The sequence below is a fragment of the Mustela lutreola genome, chromosome 11 (assembly GCF_030435805.1).
Source record: "Mustela lutreola isolate mMusLut2 chromosome 11, mMusLut2.pri, whole genome shotgun sequence".
NCBI classification, from domain to species: Eukaryota; Metazoa; Chordata; class Mammalia; order Carnivora; family Mustelidae; genus Mustela; species Mustela lutreola.
Genome location: NC_081300.1, coordinates 92444291 through 92470685, shown reverse-complemented (window position 1 = coordinate 92470685; position 26395 = coordinate 92444291). Strand labels below are relative to the sequence as shown.

Here is a 26395-nt window from a genome sequence, read left to right as displayed (position 1 = left end):
GACTCCACAACAGAAATGGGTCAGAGACCTCTTATCCCAGGCGAAAGCGCCTCAAGGTCACCCAGGCCTGGGGTTTTTCCAGCTCAGCTGCTTATTCCCTCCCTGGGCCCTGGACTCCTTATCTATACAATCTGGAATGACACTTGGAAGGACTGAAAAACTTAACGACATCCCTGATGCCTACAAAACATTCAGTAAATGAGCAAATTACCATCCCACGCCCCGTGTTTGATGCCCGTCCAGGTCTCTTCCTGCCTCCTAGTGGGTCTCCACTGCACAGCACCCACTGTCCATTAAGAAACCTCTCCTGAAAACACGCTAGGCCTGATTTCCTGGACGTTTAACCAGGGATTTAACCAGTAGACTTACTGGGTTATGCGTAACAGAAACCCAGTTAAGCACATCAGGGAAACTGAAGGGTCTCATGAAAGCCAAGAAAACACTGAGCAGCAAATAGCTGAGCAGAGCAGACTCAGGATCTGGGCTCATTGAAGAACCCGAGAAAGTTCTTCCCGTTTTCCCTCCATCTCTGTCTCTCCTTCCCTCCCTCAGCCCTCTTCATCCCCCCCAGGCAGGTGATCCCCAAGACATTCGCCTGCCCACCCTCCTTCCAGCCCACAGGCTCCACTCCCATTCTGAGGCCATGCCAAGCACACCCCCACCTCAGGGCCTTTGCACTTGCTATGCCCTCTACCTAGGACCCTCTTCCTTAGATCTCTGCCAAGGTTCATCAACTACATCCCTCCTTCAAGTCTTGGCTCAGAGATCACCTCAGTGGTCCCTTCCTTAGCCAACAGATTGAAAATTGCCTCCCACCCCCACCGCAGCACACTCTAGATCCTTCCATGCTTGGCTGCTTTTTTCCTTTAACTGTGGTGTATACACACACACACACACACACACACACACACACAAATTAGTCATAATGCTTGCATCATAACCCACTCTCATCAGCTTTTAATGATCCATTTAACAATGTAACAAACATCCAGGAAACCACCACCCTAAACTAAAGCTAGAATCTTGATCATGATTACATCTGACCATATGTCCTCCCTCATCCCAGCATCACATCCTCCCCACCATAACCCTCACCGACATTTATCCTTCTCTTGTTTCCTTTCTGTAAGTTATTATTGCATTATGTATGTGCAATTTGAGTTGCTTTTAGCTCTACAACACATTTCTCTGATGGGACATTTCCCACGGGCCATTCTGTGTCCGAGATCCATCTGTCCTGTGATGTGCGGCCATAGTCCCTTCCTTTTGATGGCTGCATAATACTCCATCATGAGAATGTATTCATCTGCTCTCCCATACGTGGGCATATGGAGGTTTCTCCATTGTTGGCCACTGTAAATAGAGGCCTTTGAATGTTGTGCCACGTGACTCGTGGTGTGGCCAGGCAAACTGTGCAAGGAGAATGCGAGGTCATGCTTACATTATGCACACGCTCAGCTTTAAAAGATGAAACCAGACTGCTCCCCAGCACAGTTGCATGCCCACCAGTGATGCAAAGAGGTCTTTATTTCTCTCTGGAGCACTTTTATGCTTTATGATAGACATACCATGGGTTTTCTTTGTGTATTTGTTTACTATCTATCTCCACCCCATTCCCATGTCAGCAAGGCAGGGATTTTTGTCCCCTTGGTTCCCACTCTGTCTCCAGTGCCTAGAACAGCATCTGGCGCATAGTAGGTGTTCAATAAACATTTTCTGATTGAATGACCAATGGATGATCAACGCAAGACCAGAGGTACCTTTGGATTATTATTATTCATTTCCCGCAGATACACGGATTCACCTCTCCATTCCAAAGTCCTCAGTCCAGAGAAAGGACCTTGGCCAAAACTACTGATGCCTGGAACCCCAGGCCACCTAAAAAAATGAAAATAAAAATAAAAAATCAGAGTTTCTTTTCTTTTCTTTTTTAAATTTTATTTATGTATTTGACAGAGAGAGAGAGAGACAACAAGAAAGGGAACACAAGTAGGGGGAGTGGGAGAGGGAGAAACAGGCTTCCTGCCGAGCAGAGAGCCCAATGCGGAGCTGGATCCCAGGACCCCAGGATCATGACCTGAGCTGAAGGCAGACACTTAGCAACTAAGCCACCCAGGCACCCCCCAAAAATCTGAGTTTCTGAGGATAAAACTTCTCCTCCCATAACCCTCTATGGCCCTTCGGATAAAAACCCCCCAACCATGCCGGGACTTACAAGGCCCTGCACAGTGACTGCTACTTCATCTTACCCCCTCTTGTCCCTGTTGCTCTAAAAAACACATTGCAACCCACCCACACTAAACTCTTTCACACCCCTGGGCCTTTGCACCTCCGTGTCCTCTCTGCTCTGCCTCCTACCCCACTTAACCACATGAAGACTCTGAATCCTTCAGGCGGTAGCTGAAATGTCACGTCCTCTGAGAAGCTCTCCCTGACTCCGAGACCTGGTAGGACCCCTGTTAGAGAGCCTCACGATACCCCGAACTTCTCCTTCATGACTCTTGGGAAATCTTGGGATCTCATTGGGCACTTTGATGTCTCACCTTCGCACTAGACTCTGAGATGTGGGAGAGCAGGGGCCCATTTTGTGTTGGTTATGCCTGCGTCTCAGCACGTAGCCCTGTGGCTGGCACATAGGCGGGGGCGAATATTTTGGAAGAGACGGATGGACAGAGAGATGAGCAGATCGATGGACAGAGGGATAGGTGGGTGGGGAGGACAGAAAGAAGGAAGAAAGGGAGGCAGGGAATGAGGGAATGAGCTGTATAAATGATGGAGGGATGAAGGGGTGATGGGGAGATGGAGTGACAGATGAACAGATGAATAAATGATGGAAAGAATTAAAAACTGAGTTGATTTCCTGCCACCTTCCCATGCTGCCATATCGCCCATGAACGAATGAATCAGGCTCCTGGCCGATGTTCTCAAGAGCACCAACGATGCAAAGAAAAGAGGCAAACCACAAGTTCCTTTCTGTTCTGCTCCCTGGTTCCTAACGGCGACCGTGAAGCGTGGTTATGCGGGAGAATTTGCAATCCTTGTTATCACAGAACGAGGACATCGCCGGGAACCTCGCATGCAGGTTAACTCAGCGCGATCAGCCTGAAATGTGATGTGTAACTCAAAGACCCAGAAAAGGGGCAGAATCATTGTGCTGACGATCTCAGCTAGTATCGTAGCCACGAGGAAGCAAGATGAAAACACACAGAAGAGAAAATCCGGGGATTCTTTTTCTAGGGATGTAACACATACAGGCAGATTTTTTTAATAAAAGCGTTTGTGATTGCTTTTGTTCTGTTGGCTTCACTGGTGTCTGAGCCATCTCCCCAGTGGATGGTTGGCTCCTTAAAGGCCAAATTCCTTTCCCCTCCTTTCTCCCACGGTTTGCCGGGATCCAGGCTTTTGCACTTTCAGATTTTCCACAGCCCAGTGGAGAGGGGCCACTGCACCAGATCCTCAGCTGGATGTCATTCATTAGTCGCTCAACAAACACAGAGGCAACATGGTCCTGCGGAAGTTGCAAAAGGGTTTGAGATTCAAACCCCAACTTTGCTATTTACTCCCTGTGGGAACTTGGGCAAATGACTTAGCTTCTTGAGTTTTGGGAGGTTGTTTTTGTTTTTGTTTTTGTTTTTTCCCGTCTGTAGAATGAGCACAATATTCCCCACCTTTGGGGGCAATTGTAAAGAGTAATATTATGTAAGTGCCTGGCACATAACACTCTATAAATGATAACCACCACACAAGACAGATAAGACACAGCTCCTCATCTCATGGGTATTTCACTCCAGCAGGGACAACACTGAAGTGCCTCATTGTGATACAGGCTGTCACATCAAGGTGGGGTGAAGGAACATACAGGAAGATGGGAATGAGTTCACGGAAGGCTTCCTGGAGGAAGTGAGACTGAGTCAGAACTTAAATAGCATTATACAGTCTAGAGTCACGGGTTCTTCTTTCTAACTTGCTGCTAAATTTCCATGTGACCTTGAAAGAGTCATTTCCCCAGACTGGGGTCCCCAGATCTCCTTCTGTAACAGAAGGTTCACAAGCATTAGCCCTGAATCTTTTGATTCACAGGCTCTTTTGAGACGAATCTCTGAAAGCCGGAGAGCCCTTCTTCTCAGAAAAATGCACAGACATGTAAGTGTGTCTGTAATGGGGGAGGGGGCCCTCATGGACCCCGTAAAGCCACCCTAGACTGACTCTGAGGGTTCAGGGATCCTGTTGGATCGATACCACTGCAGAGCTGGCCCCGTCCTCACACAGAGCCTCTCTCTTTAGTCTGTGGCAGGCACAAGCAAGCAGAATCATTGGTTCAATCTGGGAAAGCCCATCAGGCACTGGGCTGCAGGACAGAGCGGGGGCCTGGGGCTGGGGAGGTCACTCCAGCTGGCTGGGGAACCAGAGTTCGGTTCTGGGAAAGCGCCCCTGACCAGTCCTCCCCTGACCTCACCTAGTTTATCAACATCTGCCCTGGGGAGGAAGAGGAACGTGGGCCGCTCTGGGCAGGCTCCCAAACAGGCCGCTGACCCCCATCTGTTGCCCAGGCTGGAGTTCCCGGACGCATCCTTCATCTTTCCTAATCTAAACACCCACAGGCCTCGGGTGGTCCATCCCCCTCCCAGCTAATGTGTGTGTTCAGCTGTGTCCAGCCTGCCAGAGGAAGGAGAGCTGGCCATCCCATTAACACTGGAGCTGCTGCCATCACCTGCCTCCCTCTCCCTCCAGCCCACCCTCACCCAGCATTTAGTAAGCACCTATTGTTTGCAGGCGTCTGTGAATGAGATGGTGGAGGATCTCACCTTACCTTCCTCCAAAGTCTCTGTCCCCTGGGCTACGTCACCTAAATTCCCCTCAGGGGGCAAGATGCTCTAGCCATCCCACTCCCCAGTGGTGCTTTGGGGAAGCAGGCTCTGAGCTGCCTAATTAATTCCGTCCTGGGAGGAGAACCAGCTCCAGGTGGGTGTCTGGGCACTGCTCAAACCTGCTGTGTGAGCCTGGCAGTTTCTTACCCTCTCTGGTCCTCAGTCTTCCCCTGTTTCGTGATCCCATTTGGCTCTGAAATGGGCCTTGCTAGCCCCTCGCCACGCCCCTCTCCTAGAATAGTGAAAGGAGAAGAGAAAGTTACCCTCCAGTGCTCTCAGATCTTCCTTTGGGCGGTCTCTGGATCATAATCATTCATTCAAGCATTTATTGAGCACCTATTGGGTTCCAGGCCCTGGGACTGGGCAGCTGGAATGTGAAGACGACTACGATTCAAGCAGGCGACCCACAGACACCTCACTCCAAGCCTGGCTTCCTGCATGGGGTCAGGAGACCTCCCGGGGTCCCAGATGGGCCTAGCCGAGGATTTGGGGCGTCCTGGGGACTCGCGTGTCAGCGCCGGCGGCGCTTCGGGGCCCGGTCTGTCTCCTCCCCTTCCTCCTTCTCCGCCCCCTCCACCGCCCCTCCCCGGAGCGCGGCCCGGGCCGCCTCCCACCAGCGGGATCCCGGCTTCCAGAGCCGGCGCGTGCGTCCGTCGGTCGGCGGGGCAGTCTGTCCGGCGCGGAAAGCCCAGCGCCCCGGCGTGCGGTGGCTGCCGGGCCTGGAAGGGAAAGGGCGCGGAGGCGGGACCGCGGTTCCCTCCCACTCTGGGGGGAGCCCAGGAGGCGGCGGTGCTGAAGCGGCGGCGGCGAAGGAGGCAGCACAGCGGAGAAGGCGGTGAGAGCGCGGGGTGCTTAGGGACCCCACCCCCGGCTCCTGCAGGGGGCCGGCGCGCGCAGGGGGGAGTTCTTGGCTGGGGAAGGGGGGCTGGTACTCCCAGGGCGGGAGGCAGCGACGTTCCAGCTCCCGGCTTCGCCTGCTCGGTGACGCGACCCCCGAGGGGCCCTGGGCCGCGCCTGCAGCGCCGCGCATCCTCGCACATCCCCGCGCATATCCGCGCATCCCCGTGCACCCTGCATCCCGGCCGGGCGCGGGCCCCGGGGGAGGGGAGCGCTCGGGGAGCTGAGGAGGGGGCGCCGCAGGCGAGGAGCCCCGGAAAATCGCGCCCCTGGCCCCAGTCCTCAGTTCAGGCCTGCCCCAAGGGAACACAGGCGGCGACCCCCTTAAGCCCCCCTCGCCGGCCCCCCCATCGGTTCCCCATTGTTCTCAGCCGATCCCTCTCCCGGGAAGGGGGAGGGGGTGCTGCGCTCTCCTCTTAAAGGGCCCTCTCCCCTTCTTGTCTCCCGGCAGGTCGCGAGCACGAGTGGGGTGGGGCGTGCCCACGGGCCCCCGCCCCCCTCGTCCCCCGCGCCCAGCTCCGGAGCCGCAGCCGGGCCGGCGGGCCAGGGGTACGCGGCGCACCCTCCCCCGTGCGTTCTTCAGTCACCCAGGCCTACCAGGACGCCGTGTGGAGCAGGAACCAGGGGGACTGGGACGCCCCCCTTCAGCAGGAGCCGTCGGAGGGGCGGACCCAAGACCAGGCGAGCAGCCCCACTGGAGCCAGGCACAGGGTCTGGGACGCAGTTGGGAGCGCAGAGGGCCGGCTGGGCGCCGCAGAGGCAGCAGCAGGCTGGCCCGGGCCTCCTGGGTGACAGGCCTTGCGTGGCCGGCTGGGAAGAAGTGACCAGAGACCAGCAGGGAAGAGACTGGACCTAGAGCAGGGGCGGCTGCCTCACTCCCTTTCCTGAGCCGAGGGAGCCAAGAAATCTAGAGCAGCGTTTCCCCCATCACAAAAAAAGACACTTGCTTTCCGGAGCAGCACCTTTATGAGACAGCGCTGGGGGAAGGGGTCCTTGGAGCCTGGAGCAGCACCCTGCACGCCTTTCACTGAGGCCTCTGGGCCTCAGAGAGGACCCCGAGGTAGAAAGGAGACCAGTTGGCTCTTGCTACCCACCCTGGGGAGAGAGGAAGTTCCCTGCCCGCCCCCAGGCCCAGGAGGAGCTGGGCCTGTCCTGGGGGGGTCCTGGCCCCTGAGGCTGCAGCAGCGGCCATGTCCAGGCCAGGCCAAGGTGTGATGCTGCCAGGGAGCGGGCTGGGGTTCCCACCGCAGAACGTGGCCCGGGTGGTGGTGTGGGAGTGGCTAAATGAGCACAGCCGCTGGCGGCCTTACACGGCCACTGTGTGCCACCACATCGAGAATGTGCTCAAGGAGGATGCCCGCGGTTCCGTGGTCCTGGGGCAGGTGGACGCCCAGCTGGTGCCCTACATCATTGACCTGCAGTCCATGCACCAGTTTCGCCAGGACACAGGTGAGCAGACTTGCCCCCGCCCCTCCCCACCTCGCCCCTCCCCACCCCTCCTGCCAGGCTGAGACTGAGCCCTCACCAGCCCACACCAATGTCACCACCCTTCATGTTGGGATGCTGGAATCCCCACAGCATCCCTGAGTCGGGGAGACAGGGACTGCAGGAAGGCTGGTCTGCTGATCCAAAAAAGGGATAGCCTAGCCTCCTCCAGCAGAAGACTCGGGCTCCAGTCCGGCCCTTGTATAAGTTGTAGGACCTTGGGCGAGTCACATCAAGTCTCTTAGCCTCAGCTTCCTTATCTGTAAAATCGGGGAATCAGTGTCTCCCACTGCTGGTTGACAATTAAATAAAATTGTGCTCACTGAGCACAGGACCTAGAAAAGCCTTAGCACCCAGGAAGAGAGCTTTCCAAGCACTTCCTCATTTGATTCTTTTCCAACAGTCACAGACACTAAGTCTTATGATCATATAATTATTATGATCATTATTAGTCCCATTCTACAGATAAAAAAAACTGAGACTCGCAGAAACTGAGTGATTTAAACTCAGAGCGGAGATTTCAGCCCAGGCAATTGAATTCCAGAGCCAGTGCTCTTGACTGGTTTCCTGCACTGGTTCCAGGTGTTGGCGGTATTGGGACAGTGTTTGGGGAGGGGGGGAGGTGGTGGGGGTGGTGATGGTGGGGGTGGGGTGGAAATGGTGGAGATAGTGTTGGTGGTGTTGCCAATGGTAGTGTTGACTGTGGAATTGGTGGTGGTTGTGTCGGGAGTTGTCTTGGGGGGCATTGTGATGGGCAATAATGATGGACAGAGTGAGGTTGGTGGCAGTCTTGGCGGCTGCGTGATAGGCGGATGATGGTGATAAAGATGGTGAGGTCCACGCTCAGCATTCTTGTTCTGGAAACGTGCCATCCCTGTGGAGATCTCTCTGAGTCATTGTGGCTTGGTGGTCTCTGACAAGCTTCGTAGGCAGTGGGGGACAGTGAGTGCCTGCCTCAAGGAAGCTGCCACAGAATCCTTGGCATGTTCGGCCCCAAGGACCAGTGATAGAGGTTTGGGGGGGAGTCCCTATTAATTCCTGGTTGGTAGAACTGCGCATAACAGCCTTGGAAGTAGTAGGACACTTCCCTGTTCTCTAGAGCCATCTAGTATAGTTGCCATCAACAACATGTGGCTATTGAAATTCACATCGATTAAAATTAAACTTTAAAATTCAGTCCCACAGTCCCCTACCCCCCAAGCGCTTAACAGCCACATGTGTCTCATGGCTACCATATTGGACACCAGAGATCCAGAACATTGCCATTACCACAGAAAGTTCTAGTGGATAGCTATACTCTAGGACATCGCTTGGTGTTTACAGAGTGGTCACCAAGCATAGAAACACAGATGAATTCATAATACATGGTTTTAGTTCATCTGTTGCCGTAACTCCAGGCACTGACGGCAGTCGCTGGTGGTACCAGGCATCCATTCATACCATCATAAAGTCATTTATTGATCTCGCTGTGTGGCAGACCCTGTGCTAAGCACTAGGAAAGAAACGCATGGAGCAAGACAGAGAGAGTGCTGAGTAGAGGTTCACTGGAGGACCTACACTAGAGGACTTATGCTGGAGGTCCCAGGGAGCAAACAAACACCAAAGGCACAGATAATCAGTTGCTGACCTGAGAACATGAAATAAACCTGGGGGAAGGGTGGTGATGGAAGGTTAATCTGAGGAAGTGATGTTTGAACAGGAATCTGAAGAATGAGGGGAGGGAGTAGTGTTCCAGGCAGCGGGAACAGCCAGTGCAAAGGCCCTGTGGTAGGAAGGAGCAGCATACATTCAAATCCACTGTGTGTAGAGTGCGGTGAATGAGAAGGTGGTGCAAGACGGGGTTGGAGCACAGCCTGGACAGCCATAAAAGGGGCTTTAAATTTTTTCCAGACAGTAGAGAAAATCGCCATCGAACCCTCCTGCCCATTCTTCCCCGGAGGCACTGAGTCCCTGATAGAGAACTAAGAAATGCTAGGCATCCCCTTCCCTATTCATCCTGTTTGTCCCCAAACCCTCTCTGGTGCAGGGCAGCGGTTGGACATCAGGAGGAGGTGGGTTTTCTCTTTGGTCTGATGTTTGGCTTCTGCAGGTTCAGAACTAGCACTGGATGTGGAAATTTTCCATAGTCTGGCTTGGAGGGTGACCCTGAGTGGCCGGGATAGCCACCTCCCCACCCCCAAGGCTGAGGGTTGACCACTCGGTCTCTGATCCCCTCTTTCGGGCCCCTTTTCTATACCCAACACACCCACTTGGGCCCCTAGCTACCCAGACTGCCCCCATACCCCGCTTCGGCAGTCCCCTCTGCCACTCTGTTGGCAGCACCCTGAACTTCAACCTCGCTGAAGTTCAGCTTCATTTACTTCCCTGCACCTCCTCCCCGGAGCTGCTCACCCACACCTGCCCCCTGTTTGCCGGAAAAGGGAAAAAACCACTTATCCCTCAACAGGCTGCTGGGAGGCTGCCAAGACCCCCCAGTGAGGGAGGAAGGCCTGGAAATCTATGGGGTGGAGAGTGGGGCACCTTGGTTGGGGAAAATTGTTGGGGGGGGGAGGGGCTCAATGCCTCCCCAGCAGACCCGTTATCATGTGCCCCCTGCTCCTCCCAGAAGTAAGACAATGGCAAGAAAGGACATCTTGTTCTCACTGGTAATGGTCCGGGGAGACCCTCAAGCAGGTGTCCTTAGCTCTCGCCTCAGTGTCCACATTTATGAAATGAGCAAGAGTGTCGCCTTGCTAGCAGGGTTGTTGGGTAATGGAGAGAACCAAGCCTGTTATTTTATCTCACAAACATTGATCACCCACCATGAGCCTAGCATGTACTAAACACTACAGATGAGCAAGAAATGGGTAGGAAATGCTCAATCTTGAAGACTATGATTTTGTCTCTTTTTCTTTCTGTCACACACATACACACACACACACACACACACAACCATATAAAGTTAGGAAACTGAAAGCTCTCACATATATACTGAAATGAACACAGCTCATATCTAGATTTTCTAATTGCAAAATTCTTGATAAGTTCACTGAAGCTGAACTTTTTAACTTGGTTTGGGGGGCGGTGGCACGGAGCCCCAGCTTTGCTAGTACCCTAATGCTAGAGCTGAGCTGACAGACTTTCTGATTAGGTCAGATAGTAACTATCTTAGCCTTTGTGGGCCAGCCGGTCCCTGTTGTAAGTGCTCACATCTGCCGTTGTGGTACGAACGCAGACATAGACGGGAAGCGAGTGAACAACTGGGCTGTGTTCTAATAAAACGAGTTGTGGACGCTGAAATTTTCACAAGTCATGAAATAGTCTTTGTTTTCCAACTATTTAAAAATGTGAAAACCACTCTCAGTTCATGAACTGTGCAAAAGCTGGCCAGGGGAGGATTTGGCCAGCAGGCTCCAGTTCACTGACCCCTGCTGTCTCGTGTTCTTGACCTGCCCCTGGGCTAACACAGGGGCACCCCCCCCTCGCTCCCCACCCCCCCAAGACACAGCATATACCGAACTCCACATCTCGTGGTGGGTGCGACGGTGCACACGCGTGTATCTACAAACACACAGCACCAGTGGCTTGGATGCCACTGACGCAGGAATGCCCTGTGTGTGTGTGTGTCGTGCAGCCAGCGGAAGGAAGCCCGGGTGTCAGGCTTGGCCCACAGGAGAGAGGCCAGGCTGGGTCCCACGGGGGCTTCTGTTTGTTCAGCCGGTGCCTGCTCACCTCTTCCCTGCTGGGCTGTTTTCATCACTCCCCACGGGAGGTGAGGTTCCCTTTGAAGCTCTGCAGGTCCACAGCCCACGTGCAGGGGGAAGGCTGTGACCCTGGGCCACGTGATGTTAGATCCCTCACCCTGGGGTCCCAGGCACAGGCCTGAGAGGGAGAGCCAGGGTAGGCGAGGGATAAGGCAGAGGCATGTCCTCTGCAGGACCATGATCTTCTCGCTGTTTCCCTCACACTTTCCTCATTCTTCCTTGGTCTTGAGCTGCCCCTACCATGGGCAAATCAAGAGTCACGAATGGGAAATGCAGGTCAATGGGTTTGCCCCAGTGGGTGCAGCAAGTGGGGGCACAGGTGTCCCCAAGGGTCACGGCGGTCTTGGGGACAGGGCTGGCTCGCACTAGCGGCGGGGAACCGCTCTCTGCCTCCCTTGCGAGGCCACAACTTCCCTGAAGGTCATTGTCCCCCACCCTGCCATTGGGGTGGTGGCTTCTGAGGGCCTCACCCAGACCCCAGATTTTCCACGTACTCCCCACAGCTGGACAGCAATGTGACTTAGCCACCTCCCAGGCAACTCCCACATTCCTCCCTGAACTCACATGGTTGGGACAGGACGGGCCACCTTTCTGACGGATTAGTATCTCCCATTCTCCTCTCCCTTGCTAGGGGGACTTATGGCAGCCTTCTTCTCACTCTGAGGATGGGACAGCTGAGGCTGGGGAGGTCAGGCTGGGGACCATCCATAGCTGCTGTCCCGAGGCTTGAAGCGTGGCAGCAGCGGCACTTCCAGACCGTAGGGCTGGAGCAATGGGGGCGGCTGGTTTCAGTTTCCTGAGCCTGCATCATTCCCTCTCCGGGGAGCTTGGGCTCCTCTCAGCCCTGGTCACTGCCCTTATGGGAATGTCCTGTCTGAGGACATGCTTAGGCTGTTGGAAACCAGAGGGGCCACCCAGAGAGGGAAGCGGCCGTCACCAGGGAAAGCACTGCCAGAATTTAAACTCCTAGGCAGGCCGTTGTTACAGATGGAGAGACTGAGGCCAGAGAGAGTGAGTGACTTACCCACAATCACACACCCATTCAGCCCCAAGCTGGAATCCAGGCCACTCAGACAGGTCTCAGGGATGGAGAGGGTCCCCTCCCCCTTCTCCCTTGAGAGCTCTTTTGGGGCTTGTTGTCAGGGTCCAGTCCAAGGCAGGAGTGGCCTGGGCAACGCCAGAGGCCTCCGGGACCAGCTCCCTAGTTAAAGGACCCCTGGACTCTCTCCCAGCCGAGCTGGGAGACTCCGGCAGCTGGGCTTGACAGCGGAGGCGGGAAGGAGCTGTGTGGGGGCAGGGAGGGGTCCATCCCATGGTGGTAGCAGGTCCAATGAGTGGAAATCTGTTCACACAGCTGTCTCCCAGCACTCCCTGCTGCAAGACCTCCATTTCAACCACCACAGACCGCCCTTTTAGCCTCCAGGTGCTTTTCTGACTCCAGGAGACTCTTCTGAAAAAATAAACTCATTTTCACTTTTATCTAACAGTTCAGTGGTGCCTGGTCAGTGACAGGCTCTGGGCTGGGTCCTGGGGACACCAAGAGAGGGACAGGACCCTTGCCAGCGTGATTTCAGAGTCTGGTGAAGGCCAAGGCAGATCCATAGCATGGGAACCGCACTTGAAGCCTCTGACTCAGATACGGAGCTGAATTCAGCCTGGTCCTTTGCTGGCTGTGTGACGGTGGGCACACCCCCTAACTTCTGGCAGCCTCCATTCCCGCCTTGGTAAAGGGACAATGACAACAGTCCCTCCCGAGAGGGCTGCCATGAGGACTAAATGAGATAATATAGGTGAAAGCACAAAGAATATTACTTCGCCCATAGTTATCCCTCATGCTCAAGTAGGAAAAGGATTGAAACGTTCCGTAGACGAGGTGCAGGTTGCCTTCTGCCAGGTCATGTGGGCAGCGTGAGCCTGGGGGCTCTGAGAGGGAGGACTTCCTTGAGGACCAGACCTCCACGAGTGGGTTCGGTTTGAGGAACACTTCCAGGTGGCAGAAGCAGCATCGGTGAGGTCCTGGAGGAGATCTCAGGCCCAGGTGGAAGAAGGAGGTTGTGACACAAGAGGGGAGGGGGTAAGGGAGGCCTCTTGGGTCCCACTGGGTGTCACAGGGCTGCCAGCTGCTGCCCGTTAGCAGGCGGGCCCCAGGGGACCCAGCGCCGCGCTGCAGGACCAGCCTCGTTAATCACGGACCCTTGGAAGCCAGAGCTGATGCAGGCTGGGGGTGGGGGTGGGGAGCTGACGCAGGCACAACCTTACAACCCACTGGGCTCTCCCCACCCAGCCAGTAGGCTTCACCCCATTTTCCACACAGCAAAACTGAGGCTCAGAGGGTGGGGAGCCTGAGCTAGGAGGAGGGGGGTGGGACATTCAGATTCAGGTCTTCGGAGCCCCCTCCCCTTGCCAGGCCTGGCAGCCCCAGCACCTTGGACAGCACTGCCAGCGCCCTGCCAGTGCTTGTCGGTTGGTGCAGGGGTGGGGGCTTGGGGGGGGGGGGGGGGGTCCTGGGTCAGATCCTCTTCATACCCAGCTTCTTCCCTCTCCTCTCCTGTTCCTGCCCCTCCTTTTCCCCCCTGCATCCTTCCCTGCCTTCTCCCATCCCCCCAGCCTCCTCCTTCAGAGGGAGCTATGGAGTCCAACCCAGAGGGGATGAGGCTGTGGCAGGGGAGGGCATGGGGCCTGATGGGCCAGGAGGCCAGGCACCAAGGACGTGGGGCTGTTCCTCACCTCGTGCCCTACGAGCAACCAGGTTGGGGACTCAGTCCCCTTGGGATCCTGTGCGGCTGTGTCCTTGCTCTGCCACCCTGGCTAAGCTCCTCTCCCTCTCTGGGCTCCTCCCACTGGGGCTCTGGGGCTGCTCCAGGAGGCCACCTCCACCTGCCCAGGCCGTAGTAGCAGGCTTGGTGATGGGGTACGGGAGGGAGCCTGGCACCCAGCCCTGGAGCTGAGTGCCCTGAAATGCGGAACAAAGGACAAGGCAATCAAAGCAGGCAGTGCTGGCGGCCAGGCTGGTCCTGCCAGCAGCCGCAGCACAGCCACCGCTCCTCCTGATGACAGGCCAGGCCCGCCACTGCGGGGGCCTTTGTCCCCTCTCCTTCCAGCCGCAAGCAGAACACACAAGAGGAAGCACATGGTTTACCTGAAACCACACCATTCTGGAGCTCTCCTTGTAGAGCGGTTCCTCTCTCCTGGAGAACGAGGGTTCATTCATGCCAAGGTGTTAGTTACCCGACACTGTGGAAGAGAGAGAAGGGACCTGAGCTCAAGATCTACCCCGATTTCTAGGGGATTGGGGCCAAATCCCTGCTTTTCCTGGGACCCAGTTCCCCCATCTTGACAGGGGCGGAAAACTCCCATGGCCAGAGAGCCCGGGAAGCTCACAGAAGTGTGTGCAGTGGCTGGGAAGGCAAAGGCTCTCGGTTGTTGTTCTCTAGTGCTTGGCACACAGTAGGTGCTCAATTAATGTTCAGACCCATGACTGTGGTGGTCGTGGCTCAGTTTCAGGGAACGGTTGCCGAGGAGGCCAGCCCCTGTGTCCACCTCTTTGGATATTTGGGGATTTTTGAAATCCAGACTTGAGTGAGTCTCCCCCAATTTTTAAATGACCAGCATTTAAAAATGTAAATAGCATGCACACCAAAACACACGCTCATCCACCACTAACTTGCAATCTCCAAGCTAGTCATTTGTAGCTTCAGTTAGGTGCCCTCACCTATATTTGGTCCTTTCTTCCTTCATTCAGTGAGCATTTTCCAAGTGCCTGTCCCTGTGTTCCCGGCTCTCAGGGGATGCTAAGGTGGCTGAATGCCAGCCCAGCTTCTGGAAGGCTCCCAGGCTGGAGCGAACACAGCCTCAATATTTGAGTGAGCTATGTACTTCCGCGGGGTACTGCAGGTGCAAGGTGCTATGGGAGCCCCAGGAAGGGTGTGGTTCTCCCTAGGGGAGGCAGAGAAAAATCCAAGAGGATAGCACTGGAGCTGAGCCAGGAAAACCAGGAAGATTGTTTGGGAACTCGGCAGGGAGCAAAGTGAGGTAGTGAATGGAGCATCGGAGGCAGCGGTGTGTGCAGATTCACAGAGGCACAGGTCTGCACGATGTGTTCAGAAAATAACTAGAAGTTTGGTGTGGTTAGAGTGTCAGGCTTCACAGCGTGTGAGGGGTCTCAGAGATGAGCTGAAGAGCTTCGACTGATTCCGAAGGTCACTAGGGAGCCAGTGATGTGTGTTGAGCGGAGGAGGGATGGGGTCAGATCAGTTTGGTTCTGGTTGCCACGTGAGAACACACTGCAGGGCACAGAGGCTGGAAGCTGGGACCCGGGGCAGAGGCTACCACAGAAGCAGAAGCCAGCCCTGATGGTGGCTGGGACCGGGGAGGTGGCGGTGGAAGTGGGTAGAAGTTCAGATCCGTCTAGGTTACATCCGGGTTTCATAATGTAGTAGCTGTGTGACCTGGGGCAAGTCGCTTCACCTCTCTGTGCTGCAGCATCTGTACAATGTAACGATTAATAACGGAACGGTTCTGAAGGGCGTTGTGTGGACTGAGAGTTGGCCAAGTGGAACACTTAGAACAGACCCTGCCCCACAGTAGCTCCTCAGCGGGGGCGTTTACTATTGTGATGATGTTTATTTCAGAGATGAGGAAGGAGATGCTCAGAGCAGTCGGGTCAGCTGCCCAGGGCCACACCGCACTCCAGGAGCTGGAGGCTGTCTGTTCCTTCTATTCCCCACCCCCTTATCTCCACCTGTAGCTCTTGCTGTTGTGCAAAGGGGCTGAACCCAAGTGTGCTAGAAGCCAGGTGACCAAGAAGCCCCCACGTGGCCCATAAAACAGGCACAGGCAGCTGCCAGCAGCCAGCGGGACACAGGTCTTTGGAAACCCACATGAAGGCGGCAGCCTCCCCCAGTGCCGTGGCAGCCCCCCTCCCCCAGCCTCTCCGTGGCCCTGGCCTGGCTGCCGGCCGACCCTGGGGAGCCTGGGCCAGCTTCAAATGTGCAGAAACCACTAATGGGCCACGGCTCTGCCTGACGAGTCCCGTGGGAGCGTTTGAAGGCAAACAGAATGCTGCGGGATTATTGATCCCGAGGCGTGGGGTGGGGGAAAGGCACCCTGGGGCCAGAGGCTGGGGTTCAGATCCTGGCCAGGCCCCTGCCCTAGCCACCCCAACTCATCTTCTCAAGGAGCCTGACTCTCCCCATCTTCCAAATGGGTCTAAAATCCATCGGGCTGATGTGGAGACGGGGTGGCGCGTGGAGCTGACACAGCTAGAGCATTCCAGCAATCAGGATGGTTGTACGGTTACCGTTGCTGCTGCTTCAGGGGGCGCTGGCCATGCGGACGATCAGTGGGGGATAAAGGTAGAGGAACTCTATTCTCGAAGACCAACTAGCAGGCTGAAGCCTCAACTGTGTGCCTTGCCCAACCTCCGTGCCTCAGTTTCCTCCTCCAGGAAATAGGCAGTAGAGCCGACAGTAGAGGGAACCGCGATGGAATCCAGGCAGCCCGGTATGGGGTCTGGCGAGACCACTGCCTCGCACGTAACCTCGGGCATCTTCCTAAACCTCTCTGAGCCTCCGTTTCGTCACCCCTACTATGGGGGTAATGATATCCCTACCTCATCGGGGTGTCACGAGGATTCTGTGAGTTGACAAGAACCCAGACCATAGATGTGTGCTCTCTGACTGAGAACTGTTGGTGTTGTGATTATATCTAGGTTGGTGGAGGAGTCGATGAGGTCCCTCACTGGGGCCCAGCATCTTGTGGGCACTCAACTCATACTCAACGCCCTGCCCAGCCTCCAGTCACGGGCCTGCAGCAGGACACCTCCCACCTGACAGGAAGTCCCATGACTGCCTCCCACGGGGCCTTCCTTCCCATTGGGGTCTGGGTCTCCCCAAACTGAGTTCACTTCCCTGCAGGAAGCTGCCTCCAGAGGGAGGGGTGTCCTGCTGGGCCTCGGGGCTGGCTCAGTCTAGGCAGGGGCCCTTTGGAGGGTGAGGGGCAAACAGGAGGGCATGGGCCCTCCCTTCTCTACAGTCAACTTCTTCTTCATACCAAAAGCTGGGTGCTAAGACACCCACACAGCCCGCCTCCAGGAAAGGGGTCTGATCAGCGCTACATTCTCAGGGCAGAAAACTCTCACAGCTAAACACAGAGATCAAAGCTGAGGTAGTGAGTTCCCCATCGCTGGAGGGATCCTAGGCTGGGTTACTGCTTAGCTGTGTTGAACCCCTGAGAACCAGCCCAACTGGTCTTTCCTTTATTCCATGAAAGGAGCATCCGTCCCAGCCCTCCCAAGGTTTCATTTCTCTGGGGCTCAGTTGCCTCATCTGTAAAACGGGAATAATGCTGGTCCCTCCTAGGAAGGAACCCTGTGCAAGGAGAAAATGTGTTAGTGAAGGAAAGTGCTGAGCACAGCATCTGGTGCACAGCAGGCGCTCAATAAATGCTCACTCCGTTGTTAGAGCCATAGCTACTATCGGCTCTCCTCCTGGCTCCTCCCTGTCTCTTGGCCTCACTCTCTTGTTCTCTCTCTGTGACTCTGTCAGTCTCTAGATTTGGGATTTTTTTTTTTTCTTTATGTCCCTCCCACCTGGTCTCGCACTCTGCCCCCAGCTCTCCTGGTACCTCTATGCCACAGCATTTCCCATTTTGAACTTGGCTTTCCTTTGGCAGTCTCTCTGTGCATGTGTGTCTCTGTCTCCCTGCGCCTCCCTCCCCCATCTCTCACTCCCCACTGTGTTTTGATCTCTCTGCTTGTCTCTGCCCCTGGCGTGAACCACTCACTGGCTGCAGTGGCCCCCCGCTGCCCCACGCCCGGTCTCCACGGGCCCAGCTCCCGAAATCCTCCAGCCGACATTTGGCCAAAGCCCCTCTTCCCTCAGTGCAGCTGGAGCGAGATTGGAATTTTTCAGCCAAACATCTTAAGAAATGAAAGGAAGTTTGGGGGACAGACAACAAACGCAGACACACAAAAACAAGCCCAGAAATGGTCCGTGCTTGACACAGGTCCCTAACCGCCACGGGAGCACAGCCTCCCCCCTTCTTGTCCCGCCCCCGGGGCCCCTGGAGGCCCAAGAGGAAGCGGTCTGCTCAGGGACACCCAGTGGAGTGGGTGGCTGAAAGAGACCAGCTGTGCCTCCAGGCCCCCAGTTTCCCAGTTTCCCAGGCTGAAGAACCTCCGGCCCCATCGTAGACCCATTGTTTTGGCCAAAAATCTAGGCCAAAGACACTGGGGAGAAGTGCTTCTGCTCCCTGGGAACTCGGAAGATCGCAGCCCAGGCGGGTCACCCGGGATCCAGCAGGCCCCCCGCGGCCTGGTGCAGGGCCAGTCTGAGCCCAAGGTGGATGGATGGGCGGCAGGCGGGCACGGCAGGGTGCAGGGCCCAGCAGGGAGGACAGCAGCTGCCCTAATTACTCCAGCTCTTCAGGTTCCAATCTCGTTTGAAAAGGACTCCAGGGACGCAGCCTTTAATAACTACCAGTAAACAGGCAGGAAAATCGATACCGGGTAAATAGAGCCCTGGAGAGAGGGACGCCTGGGCTGGCTGGCCCTGACCTGCTGGGAGGGGCTCCCAGAGTTCTTTGTCGCGGGGCTGGCCACACCGGCCTTTCCAGCCCTGTCCCCCCTTCCCTGGAGACCCTGTGTGCGCGTTGGCTCCGGCCGCGGTCTCAGCTCCCTCTCCGCTAAGACCAGCCTCTCCTCCTCCTTTCCATTCCCTCCGAGCCCTGACCTGTGCCAAGTAGGTTGCCTGTTTCCGTTACAGACACCTCTGTTGCACCAGGCTCTGTGCCTGGTGCTGGGAAGGCAGGCGTGGGTCCGACCTGGTTCTTGTCCTCCTGAAAGTCATCCGCCAGCAAGGGAGATTAAGAACAACAATGAGTGATTTAATGACGATGCAAGGACACTTGTGCAATTTAAAGCTGCCAGTGCCAGCCAGAGCTGCAGAAACAGAAAAGCAAGTCCAGGAAGAGGGGGGGACACGGGGAGGGTTTTGCTGGATGAATAGGAGTTCACCAAGGGAACAAGGGCTGGGAGAGGGAGAATGCGGTATGTAGTATGGTTGTGTCATAACAGCTTCTTGTTAACATTCACTGAGCACCTACCGCGGCCAATCACTCTGCTGATCTCTGTGACCAGCATTATCTTGTTTTGTCCTACAGTAGTTCGTTGGGGGTATATATTCATACCTCCATTTTGCAGATGAACGCACTGAGGCTATGTGTGGAGCCAGGATTTGCCCATGGCCTCTGAGTCTTCTGAATTGCCTCTCTCAACCTCTTCACGCTGCATCTCCCACCTCTGACCCTGCCTAGCCCCGCTCAAGACTTGACACCCAGCCATGATTAACTAAAGCAAGTTCCCATCCTTTCCCTCACCACCCAGGGCTTAACACCTTCTGGGTAACACAGCGCCTTCACCCTCACTAGGAGGTTCAGGGCAGAACTGCAGGCATGTCAGACCTGAAGAACATCTATGACGAGGCCCCATTTTGCAGACGGGCAAACGGACTCTCTGAGGAGACCTGCCCTCAGGAGCAGAGCAGGAACAGGATCCAAAAATGTTTCCTCTCATCGTCTCTCAGGCCTGCCCTGGAGGAACAGCATTGTCAAGGGAAAAAATCGATATGCACACACTCAATTAAAATGATAAATCAGGCCTCAGAACAAGGCAGCCCGGGAGACGAGGGAGGGGAGATGTTTGCGTGGTTGGCTTGAACAGTACAGGCGTCCAGGGACTCTAGCCTCACAGGTCTCTCTCCTGTCCCTCCTCTTTTTTCCCAGCTCTCGGGGGCTGGGCAGTTGACAGAGGCAGGGGTAGTCCATAATCCTTGGGATTCTGACAGAGGAGAGAGCAGAGGGTTAGCTGTTTCAGCCTTGGGTGGTGACCCAAGTGAAGGTCTGGGAGAGTCCAGGCTCGGGAGAGAGAAGCCTGAGCAAGGCAGGGGGAGGCAAGGATCTTCAGGAAAGGGCGGGTGGTGGGTCCCTACCCATCTGACTGCAGATCCCCGGACTGGACCGGGCACCCCGGGGTTATGCGAGTTAGCAGCCGAAATGCATTCTACATTGTGAGGGGTTACTGCCTGCCAGGCTCTGTGCTTGGCACTGGGGTAGAGCAGTGAGCAAAGCAGTCAAGATCCCTGACCTCTTGGACCGACAGCCTGGTGGGAAGAGACAGAGAGTAAAGAAAGTATGCAGATTAATGTGTCATATCAGGTAGTGCTGACTGCCAAGGAGAAAAAGAACGCCAGGCAAGAAGATGGGAACCAGGACAGCTGTGTTAGAAGGTGGTCTGGGAAAGTCTTTCTGCGTGGGTGACATTGGAGCAGAGACCAAAGGAAACTAGGAGAATATCAGCCCCTGCTCCAACCACCAAGTCATATTCCAGGTGGAGGGAACAGCAGAGGCAAAGCCCCGAGGCTGGACAGTGCTTGGAGTGTTGGAGGAACAGCAAGGAGGCCAGGGTGGCTGGAGAAGAGGGACAGAGAGGAAGACGCAACATGGGACTTGGGAGGAGCTTTGTAGACAATGGGGGCTTTGGAGGTCACAGCGAGGACTTTGGCTTTGGCTCCCAGTGAGAGGGGAGGCCATGGGAGGATTTGGGGCAGAAGAAAGATGTAATCTGATTAGCATTGAAAAAGAAACAGACTACAGAATACAAGGGCAGAGGCAGAGGACAGTCGTGAGTCTACTGCAAGAGTCCAAGCTGGAGAGAGACAGGGGTTTAGACCAGGTAGAATCAGTGTAGTGAGAAATGGTCAGGTGTGGGATGTGTTTGAAGCTAGAGGTGACTGGTTCTGCTAGTAGGCTGGATATAAGGTATGATGTCAGGCAAGGATAAGGCCAAGTTTGGGGGGAGGGGGCGGTATTGGGGCCCAAGCAGCTGGAAGGGTAGTGCTCTATCCAGCCATCCCAATGAGGTCCACTTCAGGAGGAGCAGGTTTAGGGTAGGGAAAGATCAGAGCTCTGCTTTAGCAGAGGTGACCTTGAGAGGCCCGTTGGAGCTCCCCAGGAGGGTGCCAAGGAGGCAGCTAGAACCGCAAGTCCGGCTCCCAGAGGGAGAGGGTGGGTCTGGAAATGGTGGATTGGATTGGAATCACCTGAGTGGTCCTTCTCACAAGCTCGCAAAGGGGTTGTGGGGTTGCTTATGCCCATTTTAGAGATGAGAAAGCTGGAGCTCAGGGATGTTGAGTCACGGGACCACAGTCACAGAGCTGGCCCACTGGGCAGTGGGGACTTGGAATGAAGTCTGTCTGTCTCCCAGACCCTGGGGCCCAGTGCAGTCCCTGGGCTCTGTGGCTATTCTCACTGAATCCTCCCTGCAGCTCTGTGCGGGGGTGGGGGGGTGTCATGGGCTCGCATCACATTCCTTTTTGAGCTGGGGCCACCGAGACCTAGGCAGGCTGAAGGGACTTGCCCACAGTTGAGAAGCAGTCAAGTGTGCAGCCTTCCTGCAGGTGTACCAAGTGAGCCTGGCAAAACTGTCTCTCCAAAGTGGTCCCAAGGCGCAGAGCAGGTTAAAGCCTCTGAGAAGTCCTGCAGCCTGGACTTTGCCTTATCTCTATTTTCACACAGTGTCCCAGGGAGCCTCGCTCCCAGGGAGCACCTAGAGCTTTGGGAACATGAAGCAGTGGTTGAGAGCAAAGCCTCAGTGTCCTCCTTTTTTAAGTGGGGGGCATCAACACCCACCTGGCTGGGGTTATCATGTGGTTCTGTGCATTTTCAATGAGTCCTACGCGTGGAGCCCTCGAAAGCACAGTGGGCAGATGTCTGTTAAAGGAAGGAACACATGAACAAACAGATGAATAAAAAAACAAAGGAACTGGGACGCCTGGGTGGCTCAGTTGGTTAAGCAGCTGCCTTCGGCTCAGGTCATGATCCCAGCGTCCTGGGATCGAGTCCCACATCGGGCTCCTTGCTCCGCAGGGAGCCTGCTTCTCCCTCTGACTCTGCCTGCCACTCTGCCTGTGCTCGCTCTTGCTCTCTCTCTCTCTGACAAATAAATAAATAAAATCTTGAAAAAAAAAAAAAAAAAACAAAGGAACTGGTGGGCAAAGGGATGGACAGACACAGAAATGAGCAAAAGGCATGAAGGAACACAAGAGTAACCACACCCAAAAAGGATCGGGGTCTGAACTAGTGAATGCATTTCTACATTCAGCACCTATCTGCTCGGCACCTACTGTGTGCAGGCGCTGGGGACACCGCAGGGAGGATAACGAAGTCCCTGCCTTGGTGACATTCTAGTGAGAGGAGACAGAAAACAAGATAAATAGGTAAAATATAACTTATGCCAGATGGAGAAAACCAAGCAGGGATGGAGAGAGAGAAAAGGAAGTATGTGGAGGGGTGGCACATTTTTAAATAGGGTAGCGGTAAATGAAGGAACGGCTGAATGCATGAATTAAATTAGGGAGTGCAAAGGCATGCATCGACGGAGAAGCATAAGGGATGAGGGCAGGCTCCGGTGAAGGAGCTAATGAAGGAATTCCTGAATGAACCCAGATAGGAATGCCGGAACTAAGGCATGAATGAATGAATGAATGAATGAAGGCTCCATTGAATGAATGAACGAATGAGCCAATGGAAGAGTGCTTGATTAAAGCTCCCATGAAGGGGGTGGGCGAAGGAAGTTTGGAATAAGGCAAGAAGGCCGGCCTGCCCCCCACTGCGTGCAAGTGCATAGCCCTGGCTGCCCCAGCTCCCCGCGCCGCCGTGCCCCGATCCCTCCGAACAGCCCCCTGGCGCCCCCCTCAACTTCCCACTCCCCTGGGGCCTGTGCGGCCACCGCTCCGGTGTGGGTGCTGATTGGGGGTGGCGAGGGGTGCCTGCCCTCCCCAACCCCCACCCCCGCTCTGACCTCCCTCCCCTTGTGAGCGCAGGCACCATGCGACCCGTGCGGCGCAACTTCTACGACCCGTCGTCGGCGCCGGGCAAGGGCATCGTGTGGGAGTGGGAGAACGACGGCGGCGCGTGGACGGCCTACGACATGGACATCTGCATCACCATCCAGAACGCCTACGAGAAGCAGCACCCGTGGCTCGACCTCTCGTCGCTCGGCTTCTGCTACCTCATCTACTTCAACAGCATGTCGCAGATGAACCGCCAGACGCGCCGCCGCCGCCGCCTGCGCCGCCGCCTGGACCTGGCCTACCCGCTCACCGTCGGCTCCATCCCCAAGTCGCAGTCGTGGCCCGTGGGCGCCAGCTCTGGCCAGCCCTGCTCGTGCCAGCAGTGCCTGCTGGTCAACAGCACGCGCGCCGCCTCCAACGCCATCCTGGCCTCGCAGCGCCGCAAGGCGCCCCCCGCTCCCCCGCAGCCGCTGCCGCAGCCGCCAGGAGGGCAGCCCGGCGCGCTCGCCGTGCGCCCCAGCGCCACCTTCGCCGGCGCGGCGCTCTGGGCTGCGCCCGCTGCCGGCCCAACCGAGCCGACGCCGCCCCCCGGGGCGCCCCCGCGGAGCCCAAGTGCCCCCGGCGGCGCGCCCACCCCCGGACAGAACAACCTCAACCGGCCCGGGCCCCAGCGCGCCACCGGCGTGAGCGCACGCGCCTCCATCCCGCCCGGGTAAGACGGGCCCCGGGCGCAGGGTGGCTGCCCTCCGGGGCTAGGAGCGCAGAATCGCTGTGAGCCTAACAGTCCCGACCAATATCTAGCATCTAGTAGATGTTCACTTTGTGCCAAGCGCTAATTAAGCACCTTAACGCGTTCTCGCTGGTTTCCCTCCATGCGCGGGGACGCATCACCCCCAGTTTACAGATGAGGAAGCACCAAGCACAGGGAGGGTTCCTAACTACCCCCAGGATCCCACCATTCACAAGCGAGGCGGGGAGGGGGGAGGGGCATACCAGCAGTCGTGGTGTGAGCTCCGCGTATATCCCTTGCTGAACTAGTGGTCCAGACGGTTCTATCATGCCCAGGTTGCAGGTGGGGAGGCCGGGGCTGGGAGAGGTATGTCCCCCAGCTGGAGAGCAGGGATTGGAATTCAGAGCCGGGGAATTCCAGAGACTATGTTGTGTTGTCTTGGAATTTTTAGAAGGTTCCCGCCCCTCCCCAGTCTCCTGTCCATCTCATGGAGGCTCCAACAGACGTGGGCCACTTGTTAGGAGTATTTCCCCTGCACACCACACCTCAAGTTTCCCTGTTGCTTTGGGCTGATACTGTGGCTTTTGGGGGGCTCTGGAGACTCCCGGGTGACATGGGGTAGTGGCAGCATGGGGTGGTGGACCAGGAGAAGTCAGCCCACAGGAACCAGCGTCTCTGCTCTTGTTTTAGCCAGAGCAGCCCTTTAAGGAATCTCCTAGGAATTGGCTTTCCCAGCAGGATTTCACTGAGGAAATCCCTGGGTGAGGGCATCCCAGGCCCCAGGAGACAGACCCAGCCAGAGTCTGTCATCTGCTTGCTCTAGAGCCCTGACTCCATCCGTCTCAGCCTGACCAGTGGGAATGAGAAGGAGGAGCAAAGACCTTGACCTTGAGACAGACCAGAAGGGAAATGACCAGGTGGGGTGGGCACCAAGAGCCAGCTCTGCTCCTCTCACCGTGGCCTGATCCAGGAAAGACCAGCAAAGGTCAGATCAGGAAGGAACTTTTGAGGTTATTCCTGTAGGCTGGAGAAGGGACAAGACCTAAAGCTGGCTGCCTTGTCTGCCTTCTGTCCCTTTGAAGGTGACCGCTTGGGTTCAGATGCCCTCTCAGGTACTTCTGAGTTAGGCAGGCTGGGGCGCATATACTTGTCCTTCATTGACCCTCAGCGTCCTCACAGTGGCATACGGGAGCAGGATCTCCGTAGTGTGAGGACGCTGTGGACCTGAGCATGGCATCTGGTCATCGCAATGGGGCCACGGTGGCAGGGAGGACTCTGGGCATCCAGGGAGAGGGATGATGTGGAGGCAAGGGAGCCACCGCCAGGGCTCAGAGCAGTGAATGACTCCTGATTCTTGGGGTGGCTTTCTGCAGCTGCCACCTGCCTCCTCACCCTTCCCTGGGCCTTCCCCCTAGGCCTTTCTTGAGGGAGAAGAGCACAGGCCATGGGGACAAGCAGAGGTGTGCCCCTCATGGCCCAGTGCCAACGGAGAGGAGCCCCATGGAGGTCAGAAGTCTTCTCGGGGAGGCGCTGCAGGAGGGAGTCACCCATTTGGAGTCATGGGACTGGAGTGTTCCCTATAGGTAGCAGACTGGCTGTGTTATGAGAAGGGAGGACCGGCAGGCCCCCGAATGACAGCAAGGGTAGTCAGCCAGCTGAAGTGGGTGTGGAGGGGGCAGGACCAGGGAAATTCAGGGACCTCAGCAGCAAAAATTCGAGAACCTTCTCTTCGGGGCTGTATTATTGTAACAACCCACTACTGGGTTATGAAATCAAAAGGTTGTAACCAGATTTTTTTTTTTTAATGGAACGGAGTGGAATAGAACGAATAGAATAGAGTAGGAAAAAGTAGACTATGCAGGCATACATCCTACATAGTGATCATAAGAATTGGTCCAGGAACCTTTTGCGTCACTTTTACGTGTGTTCAGTGGGTTTCCAGGTGAAGTGGATTTCTTCGTCACTGATGAACTTTGGGCAACCCAGTGTTTCAGAGCAGGCTGGGAATTACTCAGCCTTTATTGCTCAATATTAATTCTCCAAGTATGTACTGTGGGTGTGTGTTCACAGAACTGAACGAGACACATGGGGCCCAGAGTGACGGGGAGACAAACATACAGCAAATAAATGAGTAAATGAACACAATCGCTGGAGAGAGAGGGAAGACCGGGAGGTGCAGAGATAGGGTGGTAAGGTGGAGAGGGAATTGGGGCGGTCGGGGAAGACCCCCTCTGAGGAGGCAGCCAGCACTGGAGAAAGGCTGTTCCAGGTTGAGGGAATAGCATACGCAGTTCAGCGGGGCTTGCAGAACATGGCACCGGCAGGGAAGCCTGTCTCGGGTACTGGCACAGCAGGTGCAAAGGGGCCGGGGTGGGAATGTGTCCAGCAGGTTCTGGAGACCGTACAAGGATGGAGGTTTCCTGCTGGAACAGTAGGGGCTGAGATTTTTCCCAAATGGAGGCACAGAGCCAGATTGGAGCCTTAAGGCTTTTTGCTGCCAACAGTGGGGAGCTATAGAGTGTGCTTGAGCTCAAGAGGGTTATAGGGAGAAGAAGAATTTCTCCTTGGGAGTGCTGTGCTGACCATTGAGCATGTCCTCCCGTGACCTGCTGGAACTCCATTCTCCCAGCCATGTGCCTCCGCCCAGTACGCACTCTTCCCTCTGGGAGCCGTTTGTTACCCTCTCTTGAGAACAGGCACTGGCCTGGAAGGGGGTGGAGTGGGAACTGTCAAGCGCTTTCTCATCCCTCCAAAGCCATCCAGACCCTGCCCTGCCAGACAAGCCTGTGTCAAGCCCCCCCACCCCTCCAAAGAACCTGAGCT

General features: G+C 55.8%; 1 protein-coding gene across 1 annotated transcript in view; it reads left to right on the top strand.

Moving 5' to 3' along the window:
• Positions 1–5565: 5565 nt before the first annotated feature.
• The window catches only part of DTX1 (deltex E3 ubiquitin ligase 1), a 34303-nt gene continuing 13473 nt past the window's right edge, over positions 5566–26395 (top strand). Inside the window, exons 1-3 of the mRNA XM_059139368.1 lie at positions 5566–5703; positions 6217–7214; positions 22873–23554. Of these exons, the coding sequence (XP_058995351.1) occupies positions 6956–7214; positions 22873–23554 (941 nt within the window). The 5' untranslated portion in view covers positions 5566–5703; positions 6217–6955. The remainder of the gene's footprint in view (positions 5704–6216; positions 7215–22872; positions 23555–26395) is intronic.